The following is a 21,696-nucleotide window of genomic DNA, read 5'->3' on the forward strand; positions in this document are numbered from 1 at the left end:
GTGTTCATTTGAGGGGGTAGGTCATGTGATATTTTTATAGAGTCGATACGGACACGGCGAAACCTAATGTCTATTTTTCACAAAATTTTTTACTTTATTTTGGGAAAAGGATGCTCTTTTTTTTTTTTTTTTACTTGAATCTTTTCATTTTTTTGTAAAACTTTTTTTTACACTATCTTTTTTGTCCCACTCTGGGACTTCAACTTTTGGGGGTCTGATCCCCTTTACAATGCATCACAATACTTCTGTATTGTGATGCATTGGCTGTAAGTGTATTACACACTCTAATACACTTACAGCCTTCCTGCCTGTGAGATCCAGGGGGCTGGATCTCACAGGTTATCATGGAAGGCAGCCACGATGCCTAAGGAAGGCATCAGGGTGCCTTCCCTGCCATCGGGTCCCCGTCACAGCAGTGAGGGTACCTGATGGCTGCTCTCTCCCTCCCTCCACACATCACCGATGCCGGAGCATGCAGCAGGAGTCGGTTATCAGCGACTGCCGGACCCCTGCCGAGCATCCGGCAGGCACATCTCCTGCACCCGCCCAATCACAGCGCTGTACATGTACAGCGCTGGTCTTTAAATCACGGACATCTGCGCTGTACATGTACGGCGCAGGTCCTTAAGTTCCTTTATAACGAATAGGGTGGAAAAAACTGTTTCAGCTACCAAACAATGTGTGAAATTGTGCTACTCGCTACTGTGACATTGTGCTACTCTTGGTGATTGCAAGCCCCACAATCTCATACAAACTAACTGTATCATAAATCGGTATGATACAGTTTAGGTCACAGCAGCTGCGGTTGGCCCAGGAGATTTGGCTGACGCACGGACTGTGTGAATGATGAGCCCTAAGCTTTATTCCCTTAGGGATGTAGCCTAGTTTGCACTTAATGATAGCGACCTTTTTCATTTTTTTTCACCTCTGCATTTCCATGTTTTATTTATCTGTTAATATAATCGTATGAGGACTTGGCTTGGCAGGACGGTTTGTAGTTTTAAATGGCACCACTTTTGGAGAACCATTTTTTGAGCGGAAAGAGTTGAAAAATCACAGTAATCCTGGCACTTTTTTTTACGGCACTAATCCTGCGGTATTATAAATCAGTGTTTCCCAACCAGTGTGCCTCCAGCTGTTGCAAAACTACAACTCCCAGCATGCCCGCACAACCAAAGGCTGTCCGGGCATGCTGGGAGTTGTAGTTTTGCAACAGCTGGAGGCACACTGGTTGGGAAACACTGTTAGAAATAATAAAAACGAGATTTTTGTATTACTTACCAGTAAAATCTCTTTCTCGCTCTTTCCTTGGGGGACACAGAAGACCTTGGGTATAGCTCATCTCCATAGGAGGCGTGACACTAAGTGAAAACTGTTAAGCCCCTCCTCCACAGCTATACCCTCAGCCTGGAGAGAGAGACTGCCAGTTGCGTGTCCAAGCAGTGAGAAAAGGCAAAGTCCAAAAGTGGAACCAACAAGCCAACTACCCAACGGGTAAAACAAACTCTGAAACCGTGCAAGAAAAAACAAGAATGGGTGGGTGCTGTGTCCCCCAAGGAAAGAGCGAGAAAGAGATTTTACTGGTAAGTAATACAAAAATCTCGTTTTCTCGCCCAGTTTCCTTGGGGGACACAGAAGACCTTGGGACGTTCAATAGCAGTCCAAGAGGGGAGGGACCACAGCACCAAGGCGAAGCACCCGAAGGCATCAAGAAAACACCGCCTGCAGACCAGGCGGCCCAAGGCAGCATACGCCGAAGCCCGAGTATGCCCCCAGCAGAACTCGGTAAGGTGTGCAAGGAAGAAGTGACCGCCCTGCACAAATGAATGGCCGAAACCTAACACCCCCGCCCCAGGAGGCACCGACTGCTCTGATGAAATGAACGGTGACACCGAAAGCAGAACCCTGCCATTGGTGCGATAACCACAGCAAAAAGCCACACTGAGAAAGCGGAGGAGGCCACCCTGGAGGCCATCAACCTTTGCACTGACCTCCTGGAAACACAAGAGACCGAACGCCGACCGGAGTCGGAGATCTCCAAGTAAACAACCGCAAGGTCCAACAACCTCCCAACGGCAAAGCGTCCGTACCCGGGGATGGGTGGAAAAGGACGAAAGCCTCGTTGATAAGAAGGACAAACACCACCTTCAGAAGGAAGGAAGAGACGGGATGGAGAACAGCCCTGTCCCGAGGAAAGAGAAGGCTCGGAACAAGAAGGGCCGCCACCCAGGCACCCGCCAGAGACACGACGGCTACGGAAACATAACCGTACAGGACAGAAGGAGTAGAGAGAACTCCTGTAACGGCTCCAAGGGAAAGATTGGAGCGCCAAAAGCCCAGTATGCAATGCCCAGGGCGGTACCCAGGGGCAGTACGAGGGAACCCCAAAGCCGCTCCACGGAAAAGGGCCCTGACAGGCCCAGAGGGCCGGGGAACGCCGAAAGGGGAAGGACAGCGCTGACACTTGACACTTCAAGCAACAGAGTCCCAGTCCCAGATCCAGGTCGGACTGGAGAAAGACAGAACCATGGAGAGAGAAAGGCAGAGTGGGGGAACGCCCAGCTTCCCACAGAACCCCCGGTAAAACCCCTAAGTCCTACAACAGATCCTGGACAAAACACGGCCAGGAGCGAACACTAGCGTGCTCGCAGGAATCACCCAGTAAGCGGAAGAAAACCCAATGGGATCAGGCGCAGACCAGTAACACGGCCGAAGGATCGGAAACCACGGTCCTGTCGGCCCCCGAACAACATAGCCCCGTATCCGACCGGAGTGGGGGAGCAGAAGGACAGACGGAAGAAACCCGAAGGGTCTGCCCAGCATCCGACAGATGCCCAAACCAGACAGGCCAAGTCCAAGTCGATGTAGCCACCAAAGAAAGGAGTTCCACAGCCCCGTGTGGGAGATCCAAGGACAATCCTGACCGAAGGGCAGTCCTCCCAAGGCACTGAGAAAGTAAGTCCCACAGGACCATACACCCAGAACGGAAAGGCAACCTGCACCCAGTGGGAGGACAAAACGCGGTAGGCCCGGCAAACCGCTAGCACCGCCAGCGAGAACGAGGGAGATGGTACGAGACCGCAAGTAACACCGGAACCATCCAAGCGAACAACCATGCTCACCCCAGAGGAGGGGGGGGGGGGGGCAACGACGGAACAGCCACTGAGGCCTGGCCGGGGCAGCAGCCACATTGGAACGACAAACCCAGAGCAGAAGCCAAAAAAAACCGAGCCGGCGAGGAAAGGAAGAGCCGAATCCCCTCTACTCTGTGAGACTACCTGCACACCGTCGCAGCAGGCGAATACCCTGAAGAAACCAAGGTGGAGGTCCCCAGGACCTGGACAATCAAGCACCCAAGAAGAGTTGGGCGACCTACCCGAGAGGAGCAGTCTGAACCTGGCAGCAACAGACTGGAGCGCAAAGGGCGCCAATAGGAAGGACCCACACCACACTGCATCCGAGAAGAGGAAATGGTAGTAGGCGAGGGAACCGTAGTCCCGCCAGAGCCAACGTAGAGGTCGAGCGGCACTGTAGACAACACTCTCGACCCCGACCGGTTGCGTAGGGAAACAATGCCACTAAATGACGAATGGGTACGCATCAAGGAACCCCGAACACTCCCCAGGTGGAAAGGCCAACGAACATGGTGGGTGCCGACAACAACGGGACCCCACCGGAGAATGGGTACCACTCAGCTCAGTGCAGTAGCGAGCCAGCAGAGCCCGTCTACGTACATACAAGATATACAGCTGTGAATACATTGAGCATCCATTGTCGCGTGTCGGACAACAACACCTTAGGCTCACAAGTGGACAGAACGATCTCCTCAGAGAAAGTGCAAGCTTGCGACAAGCAAACACACCCCAGAGAGAAAAAAAAAAGTATGTCGCAGGAAGAAGGGAGGCATACGTACTAGCAACCCTGCAGGTAGCGAGAAGGCCAACCCACCCAAGGGAGGAGAAGGCATACACGGCCCAAAACAACGCACAGAGCGCACAGCCACAGCGTCCCACAGTATCCACGGAAGTGTAAAGTGCAGCCCGAAAGGGAGTTATGCACAAGACCAGTACCGGCATGCGAAGGAACGCAAGTAGTCCGCCCGGAAAAAAAGGGGGGGAAGGTACCTGGCAACTCTGCCGATGGCAAGAGTGGAAAGGCCCTGAAAAGGGGGGGCATGCACCGGATATCCTAGCAATAAAAGATTGTGCAATAATCTACCCAACACCGAATTTCGCGAGAGTGCAACTACTCCGCCCATGAAAGGGGAACGTCCAGTACAGCATACACACGGACAGCCGTGAATCCCGTGAGCGTACAAATTTCCGCCCATGGAATGAAGCACAAGGCCAGCACCATTCCCAAAGGGGGTGCAAGCAGCGCACCCCTGCTAGAGCCATGCTCACGGCCCGCAACGCATTTGGTGAAAATGCAGTGACCCAAACAAAAAGGGGGGAGGGGGGGTGCACAAGGCTACCATCGCATCCCAGGAGAGCGCGAGCATCCGCCATGGATGGGGGTCATGCACCTGGCCGGCAACGTGCTGGCACAATGACACCCAGTCAGTAAAAAGGTGCATGAATGTCGCCTGAGGAGAAGAGGCATGGCCACGCCGGCAGCAATCCAGCGCGAGTGCGGAACACCGCCCACGGAAGGGGGCCATGCATATAGCCGGCAGCGGATCTGGTGAGAGTGCAAGCACTCAGGCACGTGGCCAGCAACCTACCGCGAGAAATGCAAACCAATAAGAGTGCAGCCATCCGCTTACGAAAGGAAGTCATGCACATGGCCGGCAGTAAATCCAGTAAGAGAGCAGTGTTCCGCTTATGGAAGGGGGACGTGCACATGGCCAGCACCGCATCTGGCGAGAATTCGGAATTCCTCCTATAGAAGGGTTTCATACACATGGCCGACAGCGAACACAGCGGGAGTGCAGCGTTCCGCCGAAGGGGGTTACATACATGGCCGGCAGGGAATCCAGTGAGAGTGCCGCGTTCCCCTAAGGAGGGGGGGGGGGGGGGTCGTACCCATGGCCAACACTGAATCCGGTGAGTGCAATTATTCCGCCCCAGAAGGGGGACATGCACCTGTCCAGCATTACAACCAGTGAGTGCAGCGTTCCCCTAAGGAAGGGGGGTGTCGTGCCATGGTCAGCACCGATCCGGTGAAAGTAGTATTCCACCTATAGAAGGGGGTTATGCACATGGCTAGCCTGCGGCCAGAGAGCGCAGAATTCCACTCAGGAAGGGGTTCATGCCCATGGCCAGCACCATAACTGGAAAGGTGATGTCCTGCCATAGAACGGGCGGAAGAGGGGGCGCCTACACTTGGCTAGCGCCGTATCCCGGTAGATGGCAAGGGTCCGCCTAAAGAGGAGACTTGCAGCCGGTCAGCACCGCAGCCGGGGAGCGCGACATGCCGCCTACGGAAGGGAAGCATAGCATGCAGCCAGCACCACTGTATCATGCTGCAGCGTCCTGCGCAGCCATTCCGTTATTTAATAACTCCGCCATGGAAGCCCTTTTTTTTTTTTTTTTTTTAAAACATAGCCACTCTGAGGCAAGAAAGGGCCACCATACAGTCCTCCCAAGGCACTGAGAGACATAGCCTCGTATAGGCTTATTAGGAAGCCCACCAGAACATAGAGGGGGTCCTCCAGAAGGGAGCCGGCCCTTGGAGATAGCCGACACCCAACAGGTTAACAAAGATCCGGCCCGGGGGGCGGCGCTGCGATCCTCTGGGGGGCGGAGGACGTGCGGGCGGGAAGAATTCGCGCCGCGAGACGTTCCCGCCCCCTCCAACAGAGGCCGGGATGTTGCGGCCTAGTAGGACCCGAAGCCGGGGCCTAGATTTTTGCGGCGCCCGGCCGGCCAAGAGGCAACGACGGTGAGCCGGGACCTGGAGGGAGCCGGCTGTCGCATGTACCAAACGGCCGCGGGTGCCCAACCCGCGGGCCGGCAGAGACAGAGGTCCGGAGCAGCAGGCCAAAGCCTGGGTCAAAGTCTGCGGCACCCGGTCGATCGGAAGCATCAGCAGTCGGCCGGGGCCTGTTGGAGCATCGTGCAGGCCGCGAGGCCCTGCGTCTGGCAGCGCCTGGAGCGGCCCTTTGGCTCTAGCACACCGTTAAGGAGGGAGACCCCGGAAGCCAGCACTGCACCCCCTGCCCTAATGGACATCTGTAGTTCCCCTAAGGAGGGAGAGAGAGACAGGGGCAGCTAGCGTGGGCCCCCTACTGAACTGCGACCGGCAAGGGGGATGGACGGCATAACCCCTGTGTTAGGGGCAGCTAGGAGCAGGTCTCTGGCCCTATATTCCTCCACAGCAATGCCATGCTCACCCCTGTGCAATCCCCTATGGAGGGGCATTGTATTGTCGCCCTGCGGCCACCAGTATGGTGGTGGTGTGGGGCTATATAATTATTGGGCAACAGCTAGCCCAGGAGCCAGCGTAGGTCCGCCGGGACCAGCATGGGAGTCCAGCACGCAGGATGGCCAGGGAGGGGGACGTAGGGCTGGAGAAGCCTCTCTCTTACCACAGCCGTCTTCACCCTCGGTCCGTTCCAGCAGGGTCGCCCCTTCAGCTACTGGCACCGTAGTGGCAGGACGCTGGCGAGGGACTTGGCGTGCGGGCGACCCTTGCGCTGGCGGGATGCAGGGGAGCTGGGCTGCCCTGGTCCACCTTGCCTTCTGTGGGGGAGGCAGCAGTGCGGGAGCCCGGCACTGGCGCAGCTCAACCCCGGGAGAACAGAGAGGTCTAGTGCGACTCTGTTGTCCCTGATGATCTGGAACAAAAAGAAATAAAAAAGTAAAAATCAAAAAATTAAACAAAGGAGAAAACAGCCCTGCAGTAGCAGGGAGTGTCTTGCCTCCTTGGACACTAAGCAAAAACTGGCAGTCTCTCTCTCCAGGCTGAGGGTATAGCTGTGGAGGAGGGGCTTAACAGTTTTCACTTAGTGTCACGCCTCCTATGGAGATGAGCTATACCCAAGGTCTTCTGTGTCCCCCAAGGAAACTGGGCGAGAAATAACATTATTCTGGGGGATGTTAGAATTATGACAATACCAAAGTTATTTATACCAAAGTCTTTTCTAATTATGCAATACATTTCTCTTTTCATCGATGAAGCTGGGTGTTTTTTTACAAGCTGACTAAGGGTATTTTAGGTATCACAGAGTGGACATACACCCGTCCAAGGGAACTATATTTGAAAGTGGTAAAGTTTTAGGATTCACTGAGAAACAATTATTTTAAAACATAACCTTTAATTCATTATTTAATATCAATTCACCCATATAGATGTACAATAAAGAAAAAATAAATCAAAAACTAAAAGCAAAATTTTATTCCAATCTCATATGGTTGTAGGTGGGTAATAGTAGACATAGCATTAGTATAGGGTGTGGGGCAGAATCCCTAATAATGTCCCTATCACTGCCGCCCTACCTGCTAACGGAATAGCCACCCCGATATGGGCGATCCCGTGTCTCGTGCCTTCTAAAAACCCTAGGTTGGCCCTGACAATGGGATATATTCCAACAATGTGGAATAGTGGCCTTTAGTATGAACCTAGACTACTATAAGTTGCCAAAAATAATAAACAAAATTAGTGCCCCAATTAAGGTGACATAATCCACCAAATAATGTACAACAAAAAAATAATAATAATTTAAAGCAAATACATAAAAATGAAAAATGCAAAACGTCCTTAAATCAGTCCCTACGCTTTTCGCCTAGTTGATTACTGGCTCCTCAGGGGACATACCAACACAAAAGATGCCCGTGTCCAAAAAACCTTAGACAGAATAATTACAGATATTAGGAGCACAATACTCAGTAACAAGAAATAATGGCGAACAGCTGAATAGCTGATAAATCAATTAAGGTACAATTAATAATCTGTATTGTAATGACGATATACCAAACAACACAGCCATTATATGAATATTCTCCTCCAATGCCTCTGAGGACATAACCCATAAATGTACACTCCCATATTCAAATCTGCATCCTAATGGATTTAAACAAGATACACATAAACCTGCAAAATCAGTGAAAATTCTGCCCTGCACTGGCGGTTATGTAGAGGCGCCTTCCCATCCCCTTCCCCTTCCCCACCCACGCCTCGCCCACTTTTTTAGACCTGGCGTGAGCGGGTAAAAGTTGCAGATTGCAGCGCAAAGGACCATTGTGCTGCAATCTGCGCAACAAATATGCATAATATAGGCGTATATCTGTTTAATAAATGATCCCCTACGTTTTTTTTTATATATATTTTTATTTCCCCCAGGGCGACTTGAACATGCAATCATTAGATTGCTTAGGCTAAAGACTGCAATGGTAAAATTTCTTTGTTATTAAAGGGCATGTTCAACTCCCCCACCCCAACCCCCGGGGCATGTTTGGTCATCCCCTTTAGGTCAGTCCAGGCCTTGTAAATGACCACCGAGATGCTGTAGTCGCAAGTGCCAACGCCATTTTAGAGGTTAAATATTTGTGATTACAGTTAACTCCAATCACAGACACTGTCGGCAGGAGTCTGCTGTGTAATATTGCAGTCAACGGCTGGCTATGGCGCTCACCCTCTCATATTAAAAACCCTCACTTCCACCGTATATGTACAGATGTCGCCAAGGGGATTACAATGGTCAGCGAAGACAAGAGTATGGTCAGTGAAAAGATGACAATAATTTATGGAATACTTGCAGATATGCCATAAATACTAAACAACAGAATTTCCCAGGGAAATCTTCAGTGTTAATGAACCCTCAAGTCTCTGGAAGGGGCCTGTCCGCAGGAATAAAAACAAAATAACTATAGTAGGCAGCTCTTTCAGAACCGCTTAAAATATTCTACTTTTGGGTGGTCCTGAAAGAAAATTGTCTATAATCTCTCAAGGGACCTTATAAATTCTAGTTGTTTCTTAGCGATCTCAATCACTAAATGAATACACATTCCAATAAGCTGTCTACAGAACTACGCTACAGGGAAGATTTATCATCTCCCTTGCGCCTGAAAAGTGGTGTTAATTTCTATGTGTTTGCAACTTTTTAAAAATTGTTGCCTCTCCTACATTTTGTGCCCACCTTGCCACTTTCCATAAAGGGGGCATATCAAGGACGGGATGGGGGCTTGCCCAGCCACCCCAACAAATTTATCTTCATATACGCTAGTTTTCTGGAGTAAATGAAGCGAGGAATCTATGGCATCTCTAAGTTGTAACAGATTTCTGTTTAGGCGCACGGACTGCAGGAGGATGCAGCAAATTTAATGACGAGGTAGCATCACCTAGCAGGGCAGATTTATCAAGACCGGAGTTTTCTGCGCCGGTCTTGATAAATCTCCCCCTATGACTTTATGTGTTCCTTATTCTAAGACGTTGTCAGTGGATGCTCCAGCGTGACCTGGCACATAACCATGAAAACAAAAGAAATCTGATATCACAGTGGAACCTTTCCATCATGCAGTGTGCACCACTTCACATTGTGATAGCATACAGCACATCTGGGTGGGTGTCAATGGAGTGTTCTACAAGTGACATGGACACACAGAAAAAGAACATTATTAGAATAAAATATGGTGTTTACCTGTACCTTCAATGTCTCCCCTTGCAGGGAGCTGTCACTGTCATCACTCTCATCAGGTTTGATTAAGACAGTATTACTAAGTAGGTGATTTTGTACAGCCATCAGATAGCGCAGACATGGTGAGGCAACCTTAAAACACACAAAAACATTTTAAATATGTGAACTCTAAAGTATGTTCAGTGGTTTTCAAAAAAATAAATAAACGGCTGGTTAACCCTTTTAAGGTGTCTGTGAAGGTTCTCATTTATCCAGGTCATGGTATATCTGTAAAGAATAAATGAAGGCAACTGGACTTACTGTAGATTTCTTGAAAACGTTTCACTCATTCTTCCAACGAGCTTTTCAATTCTCAGAATTGAGAAAGCTCGTTGGAAGAACGAGTGAAACGTTTTCAAGAAATCTACAGTAAGTCCAGTTGCCTTCATTTATTCTTTACAGATATACCTTTAAGGTGGTCATACACATGTATAAGATGAATGCCAGCAAAAATCCACAGGCTTCTGTGGCAATGGCCAACTCTCTAATGTTGGTGAAAAGAAGGGTCAAGAAGGGTTTTGGATTTCAGAATTCCCTATTCTATTGTGGGAGATAAGCAACGGCCAGAACCGTCTGGCAGCAACCTACTCCCTTCTCACCATTGATAAATGCACTTTTGAGCCGAGTAAGAATGTGTATTTTGGGGGAGGAAGCACCGAAGGAACAGCGGTCAGGCGAAGGAGTTTTCAGCATGTATGGGCATTCTAAGGCAGGGGCTATGATGAGAAGCAGCAGAGAAATAAGGAAAAAGTAACATAAAGAAGAGTATGAAGACGTTATGTAGTGGGCACTGGTCTTACAGGCACAGTTGATAAGAGTCTTTGGAATTCTTCTTTAGACACAGTTTGGCACTTGGTGATCAGAACACAAGATTCACGAACAACAATCTTCAAAATATAGTGCAATAGTTCATCATTTAGCCTAAAAGAAACCAGAAGAACTTTATGCAGCAATGTTGCAGCTATATATTAGTACTTAAAAGGGAACCAGTCACCTCAAAAACGCATAAAAAACCGCCAGCGTTACCTTATAGTAGCCCCCAGTCTTTTATTAATGATGTGTTTGATCCGGTAATCTGATGCTCCATACATGACAAAAATGATGTTTTAATCGCCATCAGCACTATATCACCAGTCAGTCTGAAGTCAAGGGGGCAGCGGCCTCCTTGCTTCAAGTCAAGATAAGCATTGATGGCGATTAAAACATCGTTTTTGTCATGTATGGAGCATCAGATTACTGGATCAAACACATCACTAATAACAGACTGAGGGCTATTATAAGGTAATGCTGGCGGTTTTATATGCAATTTTGAGGTGACAGGTTGCCTTTAAATTATTAACGCCAAAGCCCTCCTTTACATCTATTTTTTGTGTTGTCTTAAATCTACAATGAGAAATGAAGCAACTGTGCAAACATCTTGTAGTCTTAGGCTAGGTCTACACAACGACATCTGTCACGCGACACCTAGGGCACAACTACACTGCAACATTTGTCGCGTGACAATTTTTATGATAGTCTATGGTGTCGCACTGCGACATGCTGCGACAGTCGCAGAAAAATACATTTCGAATGGATTTTTTGCAACTGTCGCATCGCAGTATGTCGCAATGCAACACCATAGACTATCATTCTAAAAATTATTGCGCGACATTGGTGCGACAAAATGTCGTTGTGTAGACCAGACCTAGCCTTAGGGCTCTTTCACACGAGAGGATGCCATGCGTGGAATCCGCTGCGTGAAAGAGAGCCAAGCCCCGTTCCGGTAGCAGAGACACGGAGCATTAACATGATTGATAATGCTCTTTGCCTCTCTGTGATCTTTTTGCTACAAACTCATAGCGAGATAAAATTGTCACTGTGATTTTGTAGTAAAATTATCAATCATGTTAATGCTCCGTGTCTCTGTTGTCCTGAACGGGGCTTGGCTCTCTTTCACGCAGCGGATGCCACTCGTGTAAAAGAGCCCTTATGCCGTCATTTGTCCTCTTCTCTGTGCTAACATGCAAATAGTAGGTTAGACAAAAGAAGGGGAATAACGACCAACCTACACTATGTTTGTTGTCTGCAAAACCCAAACTGCAGCTGCAAAAACAAAACACTAGACTATCTGTCATTGGGACCTGTTAGAACAGTAGGGGTCCTACCGCTGGGACCCTACTGATCGCGAGAACATGGACCCTGTACCCTGTACCCCCCCCCCCCTTGAAATCAACGGAGGGGCCAGTGGCATATGCATGCGCCCGCTCCATTTATTTCCATAGGAATTGCAAAGATAGCGGAGCTCAACTATCTCCGCAATTCCTATAGAAATTAATGGAGCAGCCGCACGCATGTGCAATCAACTGCTCCGTTCATTTCAAGGGGACTCAGGGAGTTTGGGGCCCCCGTTTCAGTTATCAGTGGGGGTCCCAGGGGTAGGAACCCCACCAATCTAATAGTTATCCCCTAACCTGTGAAAAGGCAGTAACTTAAAACAACCATAATACCCCTTTAGTAGGGAGTCTGTCACCTACATAACATGTTTTAAACTGATTATATAGCTCTGTGGGAGGTAGATCCATAACACTGATGGTGCCCGGGTTTAGTTTTTCAGAGCCTCCAAAGTGCCAAAAACAATGTTTTAAAGATATGCAAATTACCTAGTGCCCAGGGCAGAGAGTGTCTTGCAAGTGCCCAGCGCTACCCGCCTTACTTGCGCCCGACTCCTTGCCTCTGTATCGTCCGGCCAGCCCTGTATCCTTGCGGCGTTATTCTCGTCTCCATTCATAATCCAGCGCTTGTGTGCTTCACCGCTGGGTCCAGGCACGCACAGTACATTGCCCACTGTGGGCAGAGGCATACTGATATGCAGTGTGCATGCGCCGGTTAAGTAACGGGCCCGGCGTTGAAATGCACGGGGACTGGATTATGAATGATTATGAGGGCTCAGGCGGGGAGCACTGGGCACTAGCAGCACAAGCTCCACCCTGGGCACTTGCGATAGGTAATTTGCATATCTTTAAAACATTGTTTTTGGAACTTTGGAGGCTCTGAAAAACTAAACCCGGGCACCATCAGTGTTATGGATCTACCTCCCACAAAGCTATATAATCAGTTTAAAACATGTTATGTAGGTGACAGACTCCCTTTAATATTTGCGTTTTAGCCCTTCTAAAGTTCTAATTCATAACAAAATCTGATTTAGAGATAACATTTTAAATCTCCATTGTGTGCGGCGAAATCTCACATTTCCAATTAAAATGAATAGCAACTGAATAATGGTAATAGCTACAAAACATACCTGTAATGTTCATCTTCTTCACTCCCAAACCTGTTATTCTGCAGCTGTTCAGTCAGATTTGTCAAAATTACATCTCGGAGTTGGGAAAGCCCACAATTCCGATCACCTGTAAAAATCAAGTGATATTAAGTGGTGCCATTTTACCATATATTATTATATTTTTTAAGTCTGGAATTCACTTTTTTTTACTTAATACATTTAAATTTTTGCCATCTAGATCTATTGGGCTTTTTCTGGAAAAATAAAATAAAAAATTGAACAGTTAACAACCGATATTTTCCTTTCAGGTGACTTTTCAGAATATATAATAAATAACACTATATCTGGCCATTATATAAATTTTATTCTTTTCCTCTGTGCAGGCTCCATTTTGTCAGTTTTCTATAAGTTATTTGGTGGAGACTAGCTGCTACAATGTCTCCCTTGTAGGGATCATACAGAGAAAAGGAGATCCTTCTCCCCTACCACTCTGTTACACACCTTTAAAAGTAGCAGTATTGACATTATACTGCGGTGCTGAGCAGAGTACCAGTGAATCCAGCACTGGCGTGAGACAGAAAACATAATAGATTTAGAATGAGTGTGTATGTGCCTCTGTCTCTCTCAAGCAGCTCCAATTACTTCTATTGGCAGCGGTTGCAAACTGATACCTTACTGAGCTGAGAATTATTACTCCAGGAGCCGATGTAGAAGTGGCTCATATGTGGAGCAAAAGGCATTTTTCTCTAATAAAATATATTACAAAGTTTCTTATCTTTGCGTGTAGTATTCATTTATGCAACAGTTGTTGAAATGCCAGTGCCAGTTTACTTTACAGGGTGTATAAATTAAAGGGAACCTGTGACCTCAAAAACGCATATAAAACCACCAGAAATACCTCATAGTAGCCCCCAGTCTGTTAGTAATCATATGTTTGATCCGGTAGTCTGATGCGCCATAGATTAAAAAACTATGTTTTAAGCGACATCAGCGCTATCTTGCCAGTCAGCTTGAAGTCAAGGGGGCAGCGGCTTCCTTGCTTCAAGTCAAGGTAAGCATGCCCCCTAACCGTCCTCTCTTTTGTTAGATAACAGCCTGCAGTGCGGCCGGGATAGCTTAAGTCTTGCGCATGAGCAGTTCGCCGCTGAAACCCGGCTAACAGCGCAGCCGGAGACAGGATCGTGCCTTACCAAGGAGTGCACCGCGCATGCTTGAGACTTATGTGATCCCGGCCGCACTGCAGGCTGTCAATCTAACAAAAGATGGTACAGTTAGGGGGCATGCTTACCTTGACTTGACGCAAGGAAGCCGCTGCCCCCTTGACTTCAAGCTGACTGGCAAGATAGCGCTGATGGTGCTTAAAACATAGTTTTTTTAATCTATGGAGCATCAGACTACCGGATCAAACATATGATTATTAACAGACTGGGGGCTACTATGAGGTATAGCTGGTGGTTTATATGCGTTTTGAGGTGACAGGTTCCCTTTAATGGTATATGCTTTGGATAAATTACTTAGTGGTGGGGTTTGGCAGCTGAGACCATTACGGATTACTAGTACAGCATTTTATCTCTATTTCTCCTAACCAGATATTGTGCAAAGAACTGCAACAGGCCCATTCAGGTTAATGTGGCTGAGGTGAAGTATGTGCACATAGTTAAGAGTGACAGTCTCCAGAAAAAAATAAAAAAACTCTGCATAGGACCGCTATACAACCTTTATGGCCCACAACAATGAGTAAGTTAAGGCACATCCTAGTCACATGTTATAACTTAAAGGGGTTGTCTCACTTCAGTAAGTTGCATTTATTATGTAGAGAAAGTGAATACAAGGCACTAACTAATGTATTGTTATTGTCCATATTGCTTCCTTTGCTGGCTGGATTCCTTTTTCCATTACATTATACACTGCTTGTTTCCATAGTTACAACCACCCTGCAATCCATCAGTGGTGGCCATGCTTGCACACTATAGAAAAAAAAGCATCAACCTCTCTGGTGGCCGGGACCATAGGCCAGTGCTTTTTCCTATATTGTGCAAGCACGACCACTGCTGATGGATTGCAAGGTGGTCTGTAACCATGGAAACGAGCAGTCTATAACGAGATAGAAAGATGAATCCAGCCAGCAAAGGAAGCAATATGGACAATCACAATACATTAGTAAGTGGCTTGTATTAACTTCCTCTACATGATAAATGCCAATTACTGTAGTGAGACAACCCCTTTAATATACTGCAAAAACTCGTGCAGGGAGCTTGATAGAGTGACCCTGGGCCCATTTGATTTTGCTAAATTGATGGGTCCTCAGTCTCAGAACCTTCTCTTAAGGTTTTAGAAAACTGGTGGTACAGATTTAGTAATTTAGCCACAGTATATACGAGGCAGGCAATAGGAGGAGAAGATCCCACGTCTGGCAAGAGAAAGCAGTTATCTTTCGCAACCAATAAAATATTACAATCTAGATAAATGCCGCGAGATTGATTGTGCTATTTAAAAGCATTCGTACCTTCTGTTAAAATCAGCTTGAGTAAGTTATTGATTTCCATCTCTCCTGGGTTTAAAATGTTTAAGCCAAAGCTGCAGTAAAAAAAAAAAATTATATATATAATACATTATCAAGGTCAAGATGACATAACATCAAAGGACATCCATTAATTGAGAGATACACTGCAGTCGTATAGATTTACCACATCTCCATGTACAGCATAGGCAAAAATGAGACCAGTAAATCTGTCATTATTCATGGTTAATGCTGTAGAAGAATATGCAGCTTGTGAAGGTTAAACAGGCTCAGCAGATAATAAAAGGACTGTTTACATTGCTCAGAGACCTACAATGTTGTTCTCTATGGGGTGAGGAATGTTCCCGATGCTCAGACATGCCCTCTAAACGGTCGGATTATCAACTGGCCAGGAATGAGGCAACGCTGTCCGGAGAGAGCACTACTAGCCTTCAAAAGGTGGCCATTCTCGGTCATGTCAGGCCTCAATATGATATTTGTCTTACGACCTCATGGAGGATTCTGATTTGAACAGATACAGTACTAAATGCCACTTAAAGTAAAGCTGGCCATATACCTTAGAAAGCTGTCAGCCGAATGCTTGTTCAGTCGGACCACTTGGCTTATCAGCACGTGTCACTAAAAGGGTGAAGGGAATAAGCCCCACTTTGAAAGGTCTTGCCTGCCATCATGGGAGAGTTGGTAGGCTCCCATGGACGTTAGAGGGCTGACTGCTAATGTGTCAGTAAACAGTCCTGTCGGAGCTCCTTCCACTGGAAGTACGTCTGCTAGGGACCCTTTCCACATGAGTACAATGTTGGAGAGTGCCTATGGTATGTTATATTACAGACGTATCCAAAGTACAATCTGACAAGGTTACATCACTCCAAAGTATGTTAAAGAGGTTTTCCACTCATTAAATATTGATGACTTATGGCTCCAGATGGGACACCAGTATCAGATTGGTGGGGGTTTGACATCTGGCACTCCCATCGATCAGCTGTTCTCGGCTGGCTGAGCGGAAAGAAGAGAGTGGACAGAGCCAGAAGCAGAGAGCTGAATCCACTGTGTAGTGGCTATGCGGTCGTACTACAGCTCAGCTACCGATGATTGTCACCGGTTTGTTTTCCCCTTTAACGTACTAGTGGTTTTAGGCCAAAAAACTAAACAACTTGTAACTTCTCTGGCTCATTATTAGTTAGTGCTTGCATGGGAGTTGTAAGGGTCTACTCACATTAGCTTTTTCTGCCATTTAGTTGCTTTTCCAGCTGCAATTTTCATTAAAAAAACATGAATGCACCCTCATAGAGCTATTAGGGCGCAAGATTGGAAACTGCATGGACTTTTTGTTTAGATTTCATAAGAAGGGCCATGTAGGGTTGCGCCTACGACAGGAGAAATGTGTACTGTCTGCTACTTTGATATTTTTGTTTTAGGTACAATGTAACCAAATGACTAACATTTTGCCCCAAATAACATTTCTATTTTATATAAATACTGTCATTTTAGGGCAAAGGCCAAAACATAAGACACAAGGAAAATGGATACAGAAGGGACTTGGAACTGAAGTAGCCAGAAAGAAGAACGGGAATTCACAAGGTGGTGGTATATACAGGAGCACAGGTAAATCAAGCCCGGATGACCTACCTAATAGCCAGACAGACCTCCTTCTGGATTTCAGGGCAGATTTGGTCCTTTGGTGCCATAAGCAGCTGCCACAACAACAAGCCAGCCCTTCTGATAGTATCTCTGTTCCTCTCAGTTTGAGGGTTAAGGAAAAATTTTAACACTACCTGCAAGCACAACATTGTACTATTTTAATACACAGGCACCATAGTAAGTATTCAGTGGTTATCAGATATTTCAAGTGAGCATGCTCTTTTGGGAGTGTATATGAGGATATGTACGGTGTAGTGTGACCATTTACCCCAGCTGTTCTCCCAAAGGTGGAGGTCAATAGGCTGCAGCTACGTCTCTCTTCTCACTGTGTGTTTACTGTATTACTGAAATTGTTCTGTTTGGCACTAGACTGCTGAGGCCTCCGATTGGCTTCAACAGTCACATGCCATATAACTGTATATCACTGCTGCAGCCTTGAATACAAACACCAGGAGGAGGACTGGAGCTGAATACAGCAGGGGAGAAACAGGTGAGTATTGGAGTAAACGTTAAAATAATTCAGACAACCCCATTAAAGAGAGTCTGTAAACATGATCAACACTATCAAACCAGACACATCGCATGGTAGGGTTGATCATGCTTATATCTGTACATTGCAGTGTTCTAGAGAAAACGAGATTTTTGTATAACTTACCAGTAAAATCTCTTTCTCGCTCTTCCTTGGGGGACACAGGAACTCTTGGGTATAGCTAATCTCCATAGGAGGCGTGACACTAAGTAAAAGACTGTTAAGCCCCTCCTCCAGCAGCTATACCCTCAGCCTGGAGAGAGAGACTTCCAGTTATGTGCCCAAGTAGTGTAAGACAAAGGCAAGGAGTAACCAAACCAATACCAACAAGTCAGAAAAAAACACCCGTAGGGCAACAAAAAAACAATGGGTGGGCGCTGTGTCCCCCAAGGAAGAGCGAGAAAGAGATTTTACTGGTAAGTTATACAAAAATCTCGTTTTCTCGCCCAATTCCTTGGGGGACACAGGAACTCTTGGGACGTTCAAAAGCAGTCCACAAACAGGGAGGGACCACAATCAAAAGCGAACCAGGCACCGTAAACATTAAGGCACCGCCGCCTGCAAGACCAAGCGGCCCAAAGCAGCATCCGCCGAGGCATAAGTGTTCACCCTGTAAAACTTGGTGAACGTGTGCAAAGAAGACCAGGTGGCCGCCTTGCACAGTTGTTCAGCCGAGGCACGATTACGCTGAGCCCCGACCGCTCTCGTAGAATGAGCGGTAACACCAAAGGGCGGATCCCTGCCCCTAGCACGGTAAGCCTCAACGATAGCCATCTTGAGGAAGCGGGCAACAACCACCTTAGACGCCGCCAGCCCCCTGCGCGGACCCTCCGGAACCACAAACAGAGAATCCGAGCGTCGAAAGGGTCTGGTCACATCCAGGTAGATCCTGAGAGCCCGAACAACATCCAGACGGTGAAGATCCCGTTCCCGAGGATGCGACGGGGACGGACACAGAGAAGGAAGGACAATATCTTCATTCAGATGAAAGGCGGACACCACTTTCGGAAGAAAATCCGGAACTGGGCGGAGAACCACCTTGTCCTGGTGAAAAACCAAGAAGGGCTCCACGCAAGAAAGAGCCGCCAACTCAGACACACGCCGAAGAGACGTGATAGCGACGAGAAAGAAAACTTTGCAAGACAACAAGCGAGGGGAAACCTTGCGCAGAGGCTCGAAAGGGGAAGATTGGAGAGCCGTCAGCACAACGTTAAGATCCCAAGCAGGAACGGAAGGGCGATACGGGGGAGCACAGTGAGCAACCCCCTGAAAAAAGGTCTTAACTGGACCGAGCGGAGCCAGAGGGCGCTGAAAAAAGACCGAAAGAGCCGAAATCTGACCCTTCAGGGTACTGAGGCCCAAGCCCAGATCCAGACCAGACTGCAAAAAGGACAAAACCGTAGGAAGGGAAAACCGCAGAGGAGGAATCCCTAAGGCCTCGCAGAAGGCTAAATAGGCCCGCCAGGTACGGTAATAAATCCTGGACGATGCCGGTTTACGCGCACGAATCATGGTACGGACCACGTCAGCCGAAAACCCCCGCCGCGTCAGGACCGCGGTTTCAATAGCCACGCCGCTAAACGTAGCGACCCTAAATGCTGGTGGAAGATCGGCCCCTGAGAGAGGAGGTCTTCTCTGAGAGGCAGAGGCAAGGGAGCGTCTGCCAGAAGCAACATAAGGTCGGCGTACCAAGGACGACGCGGCCAGTCCGGGGCTATCAGGATTGCTGGCGTGCCCTCCGCCGCAATCTTCCGAAGGACCCGTGGAAGAAGAGGCAGGGGCGGAAATACGTAGAGGAGCGAAAACTCCGTCCAGGGGAGGACGAGCGCGTCTGCGCCATAAGCGTCCGGATCCTTGGCCCTGGCCACGTAGGTGGGAAGTTTGCGGTTGAATCTGGAGGCCATGAGATCCACGTCCGGACGACCCCAACGGAGACAAAGAGACTCGAAGACGTCGGGGTGCAGAGACCACTCCCCCGGGTCGATCGTCGTCCGGCTGAGGAAATCCGCCGCCCAATTGTCCACCCCCGGGATGTAAATGGCCGAAAGGGCAGGAACATGAACCTCCGCCCAGTGAAGGATCAGAGATACCTCCCTCATCGCCGCCGCGCTGCGAGTGCCCCCCTGGTGATTTATGTACGCCACAGCTGTGGCATTGTCCGATTGGACCCGAACCGGGCGACCCTGAAGCAGCGAAGTCCAGTGCCGGAGCGAGAGGAGGATGGCCCTCAGCTCCAGAACGTTGATCGGCAGTCTGGACTCCGATGGAGACCAAGTGCCCTGGACGGACCGAGGAGGAAACACTCCCCCCCAACCCCGCAGACTGGCATCGGTGGTAATCACCAACCAAGTTATTGGCAGGAAGGACTTCCCCTGAAGAGGGGTCCGCAGCCACCAGAGGAGAGAGGAACGAACCTGGGGGGAAAGAGGAAAATGCCGATCCAGACTCTCCTGGGACTTGTCCCAGGCGGACAGAATGGCCGTCTGAAAAGTGCGGGAGTGGAACTGTGCGTAAGGAATCGCCTCGAAGCAGGACACCATCTGTCCCAGGACCCGCATGCTGAACCGGAAGGAAGGGCGGCGGTGGGACAGAAGGCTCTGAACCGACCGATGAAGGAGCTGGCGCTTCTCCAACGGAAGCCGAACCACCGCTGAATCCGTATCCAGCAGCATCCCCAGAAAGACCAATTGCCGGGAAGGAACAAGAGAGGATTTGGGTAGGTTGATAATCCAACCGAACCGGCGCAAGGTTTGCAGCGAGAGATCCACACTGGCGGAAGTCTGTGACAGAGAAGGCGCCTTGATTAGGAGATCGTCCAGATACGGAAGTAGAAAAACTCCCCTGGAACGAAGTAAGGCAAGGACGGGGGCAAGGACCTTCGTGAAAACACGAGGGGCCGTCGCCAGCCCGAAGGGAAGGGCCACGAACTGGTAGTGGTCGGACCCCACTGCAAAGCGCAGAAAGCACTGATGACAACGCGCGATTGGAATATGAAGATAGGCGTCCTGGATATCGATGGAGGCCAGGAACTCCCCCTGTTCCAGAGAAGCCACCACCGACCTGAGAGACTCCATCCGGAATCGCTGAAGACGAAGGAAGCGGTTCAGCCGTTTTAGATCCAGAATGGGACGCACCGAACCTTCTTTCTTGGGGACCACAAAAAGGTTCGAATAGAACCCTTTGAACCTGTCCCCCATAGGAACCAGGGCGATGACTCCCTTGTCCAGAAGGGTGTGAACGGCAGCAAAGAAATAGGCCGCCCCTCGGGGATCCTGGGGAACCCGGGAACGAAAGAACCGAACTGGGGGAAGGGACGCAAACTCGAGTTTGTACCCGGAAGACACAATCTCGAGGGCCCAGGCGTCGGAGACGTGCGCCTGCCAGAAGTCCCTGAACAGGAGGAAACGTCCCCCCCGGGTGGGTGGGGGCGCACCTTCAGGCGGGGGCCTGCTTGGTCGCGGGAGCGCGAGCAGGTTGTGACTTGCGCCAGGAGGGCTGGGTCCGAAAAAAGGGTTTTTTACGCCTGTCCTGGACAGGATTAGCGGATGGACCTGAAGCGGTGCGAGGAGCGGAAGCCCTACGAGAAGACCTGAAGCGGGAGAAGGTGGGACGACCACGAGTGGCGCCTCTAGCCTTAGATTGGGGAAGATGAGTACTCTTCCCCCCTGTGGCTTCAGAGATGATTTCATCCAAGCGAGTCCCGAACAAACGAGAACCAGTGAAGGGAAGGCTAGTAAGAGACCGCTTTGACGCGGCGTCCGCCGACCAAACCTTTAACCAAAGCTCCCTTCTAGCCGAAACGGCCAGGGCAGACGAACGGGCGATGAGAGCCCCGGCATCCAGGGATGCTTCACAGACAAACTTACCGGCCTGAACGATAAGTTGAGCCAGAGCACGGAGGTCTTGAATAGGGACGTCGGATTCAAGCTCCAGATCCAGCTGAGACGCCCACTCTGAAACCGCTTTCCCAGCCCAAAAATCGGCCTAAGAGCGGAACCGGAGGCCGCAAAGATACCCTTTGTAAGGGCCTCTATACGGCGATCCTCAGTAGATTGTAAGGAAGAACCATCCGCAACGGGAATAGCTGTGCTCTTGGATAGACGGGCCACAGGGGGGTCGACCTTAGGGGGTGA

General features: G+C 49.0%; 1 protein-coding gene across 3 annotated transcripts in view; it reads right to left on the minus strand.

Moving 5' to 3' along the window:
• The window catches only part of HECTD4 (HECT domain E3 ubiquitin protein ligase 4), a 226,643-nt gene that overhangs the window by 142,544 nt on the left and 62,403 nt on the right, over positions 1-21,696 (minus strand). For 2 of the 3 annotated variants that reach the window (XM_044275799.1, XM_044275797.1), the window contains exons 13-17: positions 17,023-17,168; positions 15,382-15,452; positions 12,897-13,002; positions 10,417-10,537; positions 9,581-9,709 (exon numbers count right to left, since the gene is read on the minus strand). In XM_044275799.1, coding sequence (XP_044131734.1) covers positions 9,581-9,709; positions 10,417-10,537; positions 12,897-13,002; positions 15,382-15,452; positions 17,023-17,168 — 573 coding nt within the window. The remainder of the gene's footprint in view (positions 1-9,580; positions 9,710-10,416; positions 10,538-12,896; positions 13,003-15,381; positions 15,453-17,022; positions 17,169-21,696) is intronic. The other variant, XM_044275798.1, reaches the window with a different exon arrangement.

Source organism: Bufo gargarizans, chromosome 1 (assembly GCF_014858855.1).
Source record: "Bufo gargarizans isolate SCDJY-AF-19 chromosome 1, ASM1485885v1, whole genome shotgun sequence".
Taxonomy (NCBI): domain Eukaryota; kingdom Metazoa; phylum Chordata; class Amphibia; order Anura; family Bufonidae; genus Bufo; species Bufo gargarizans.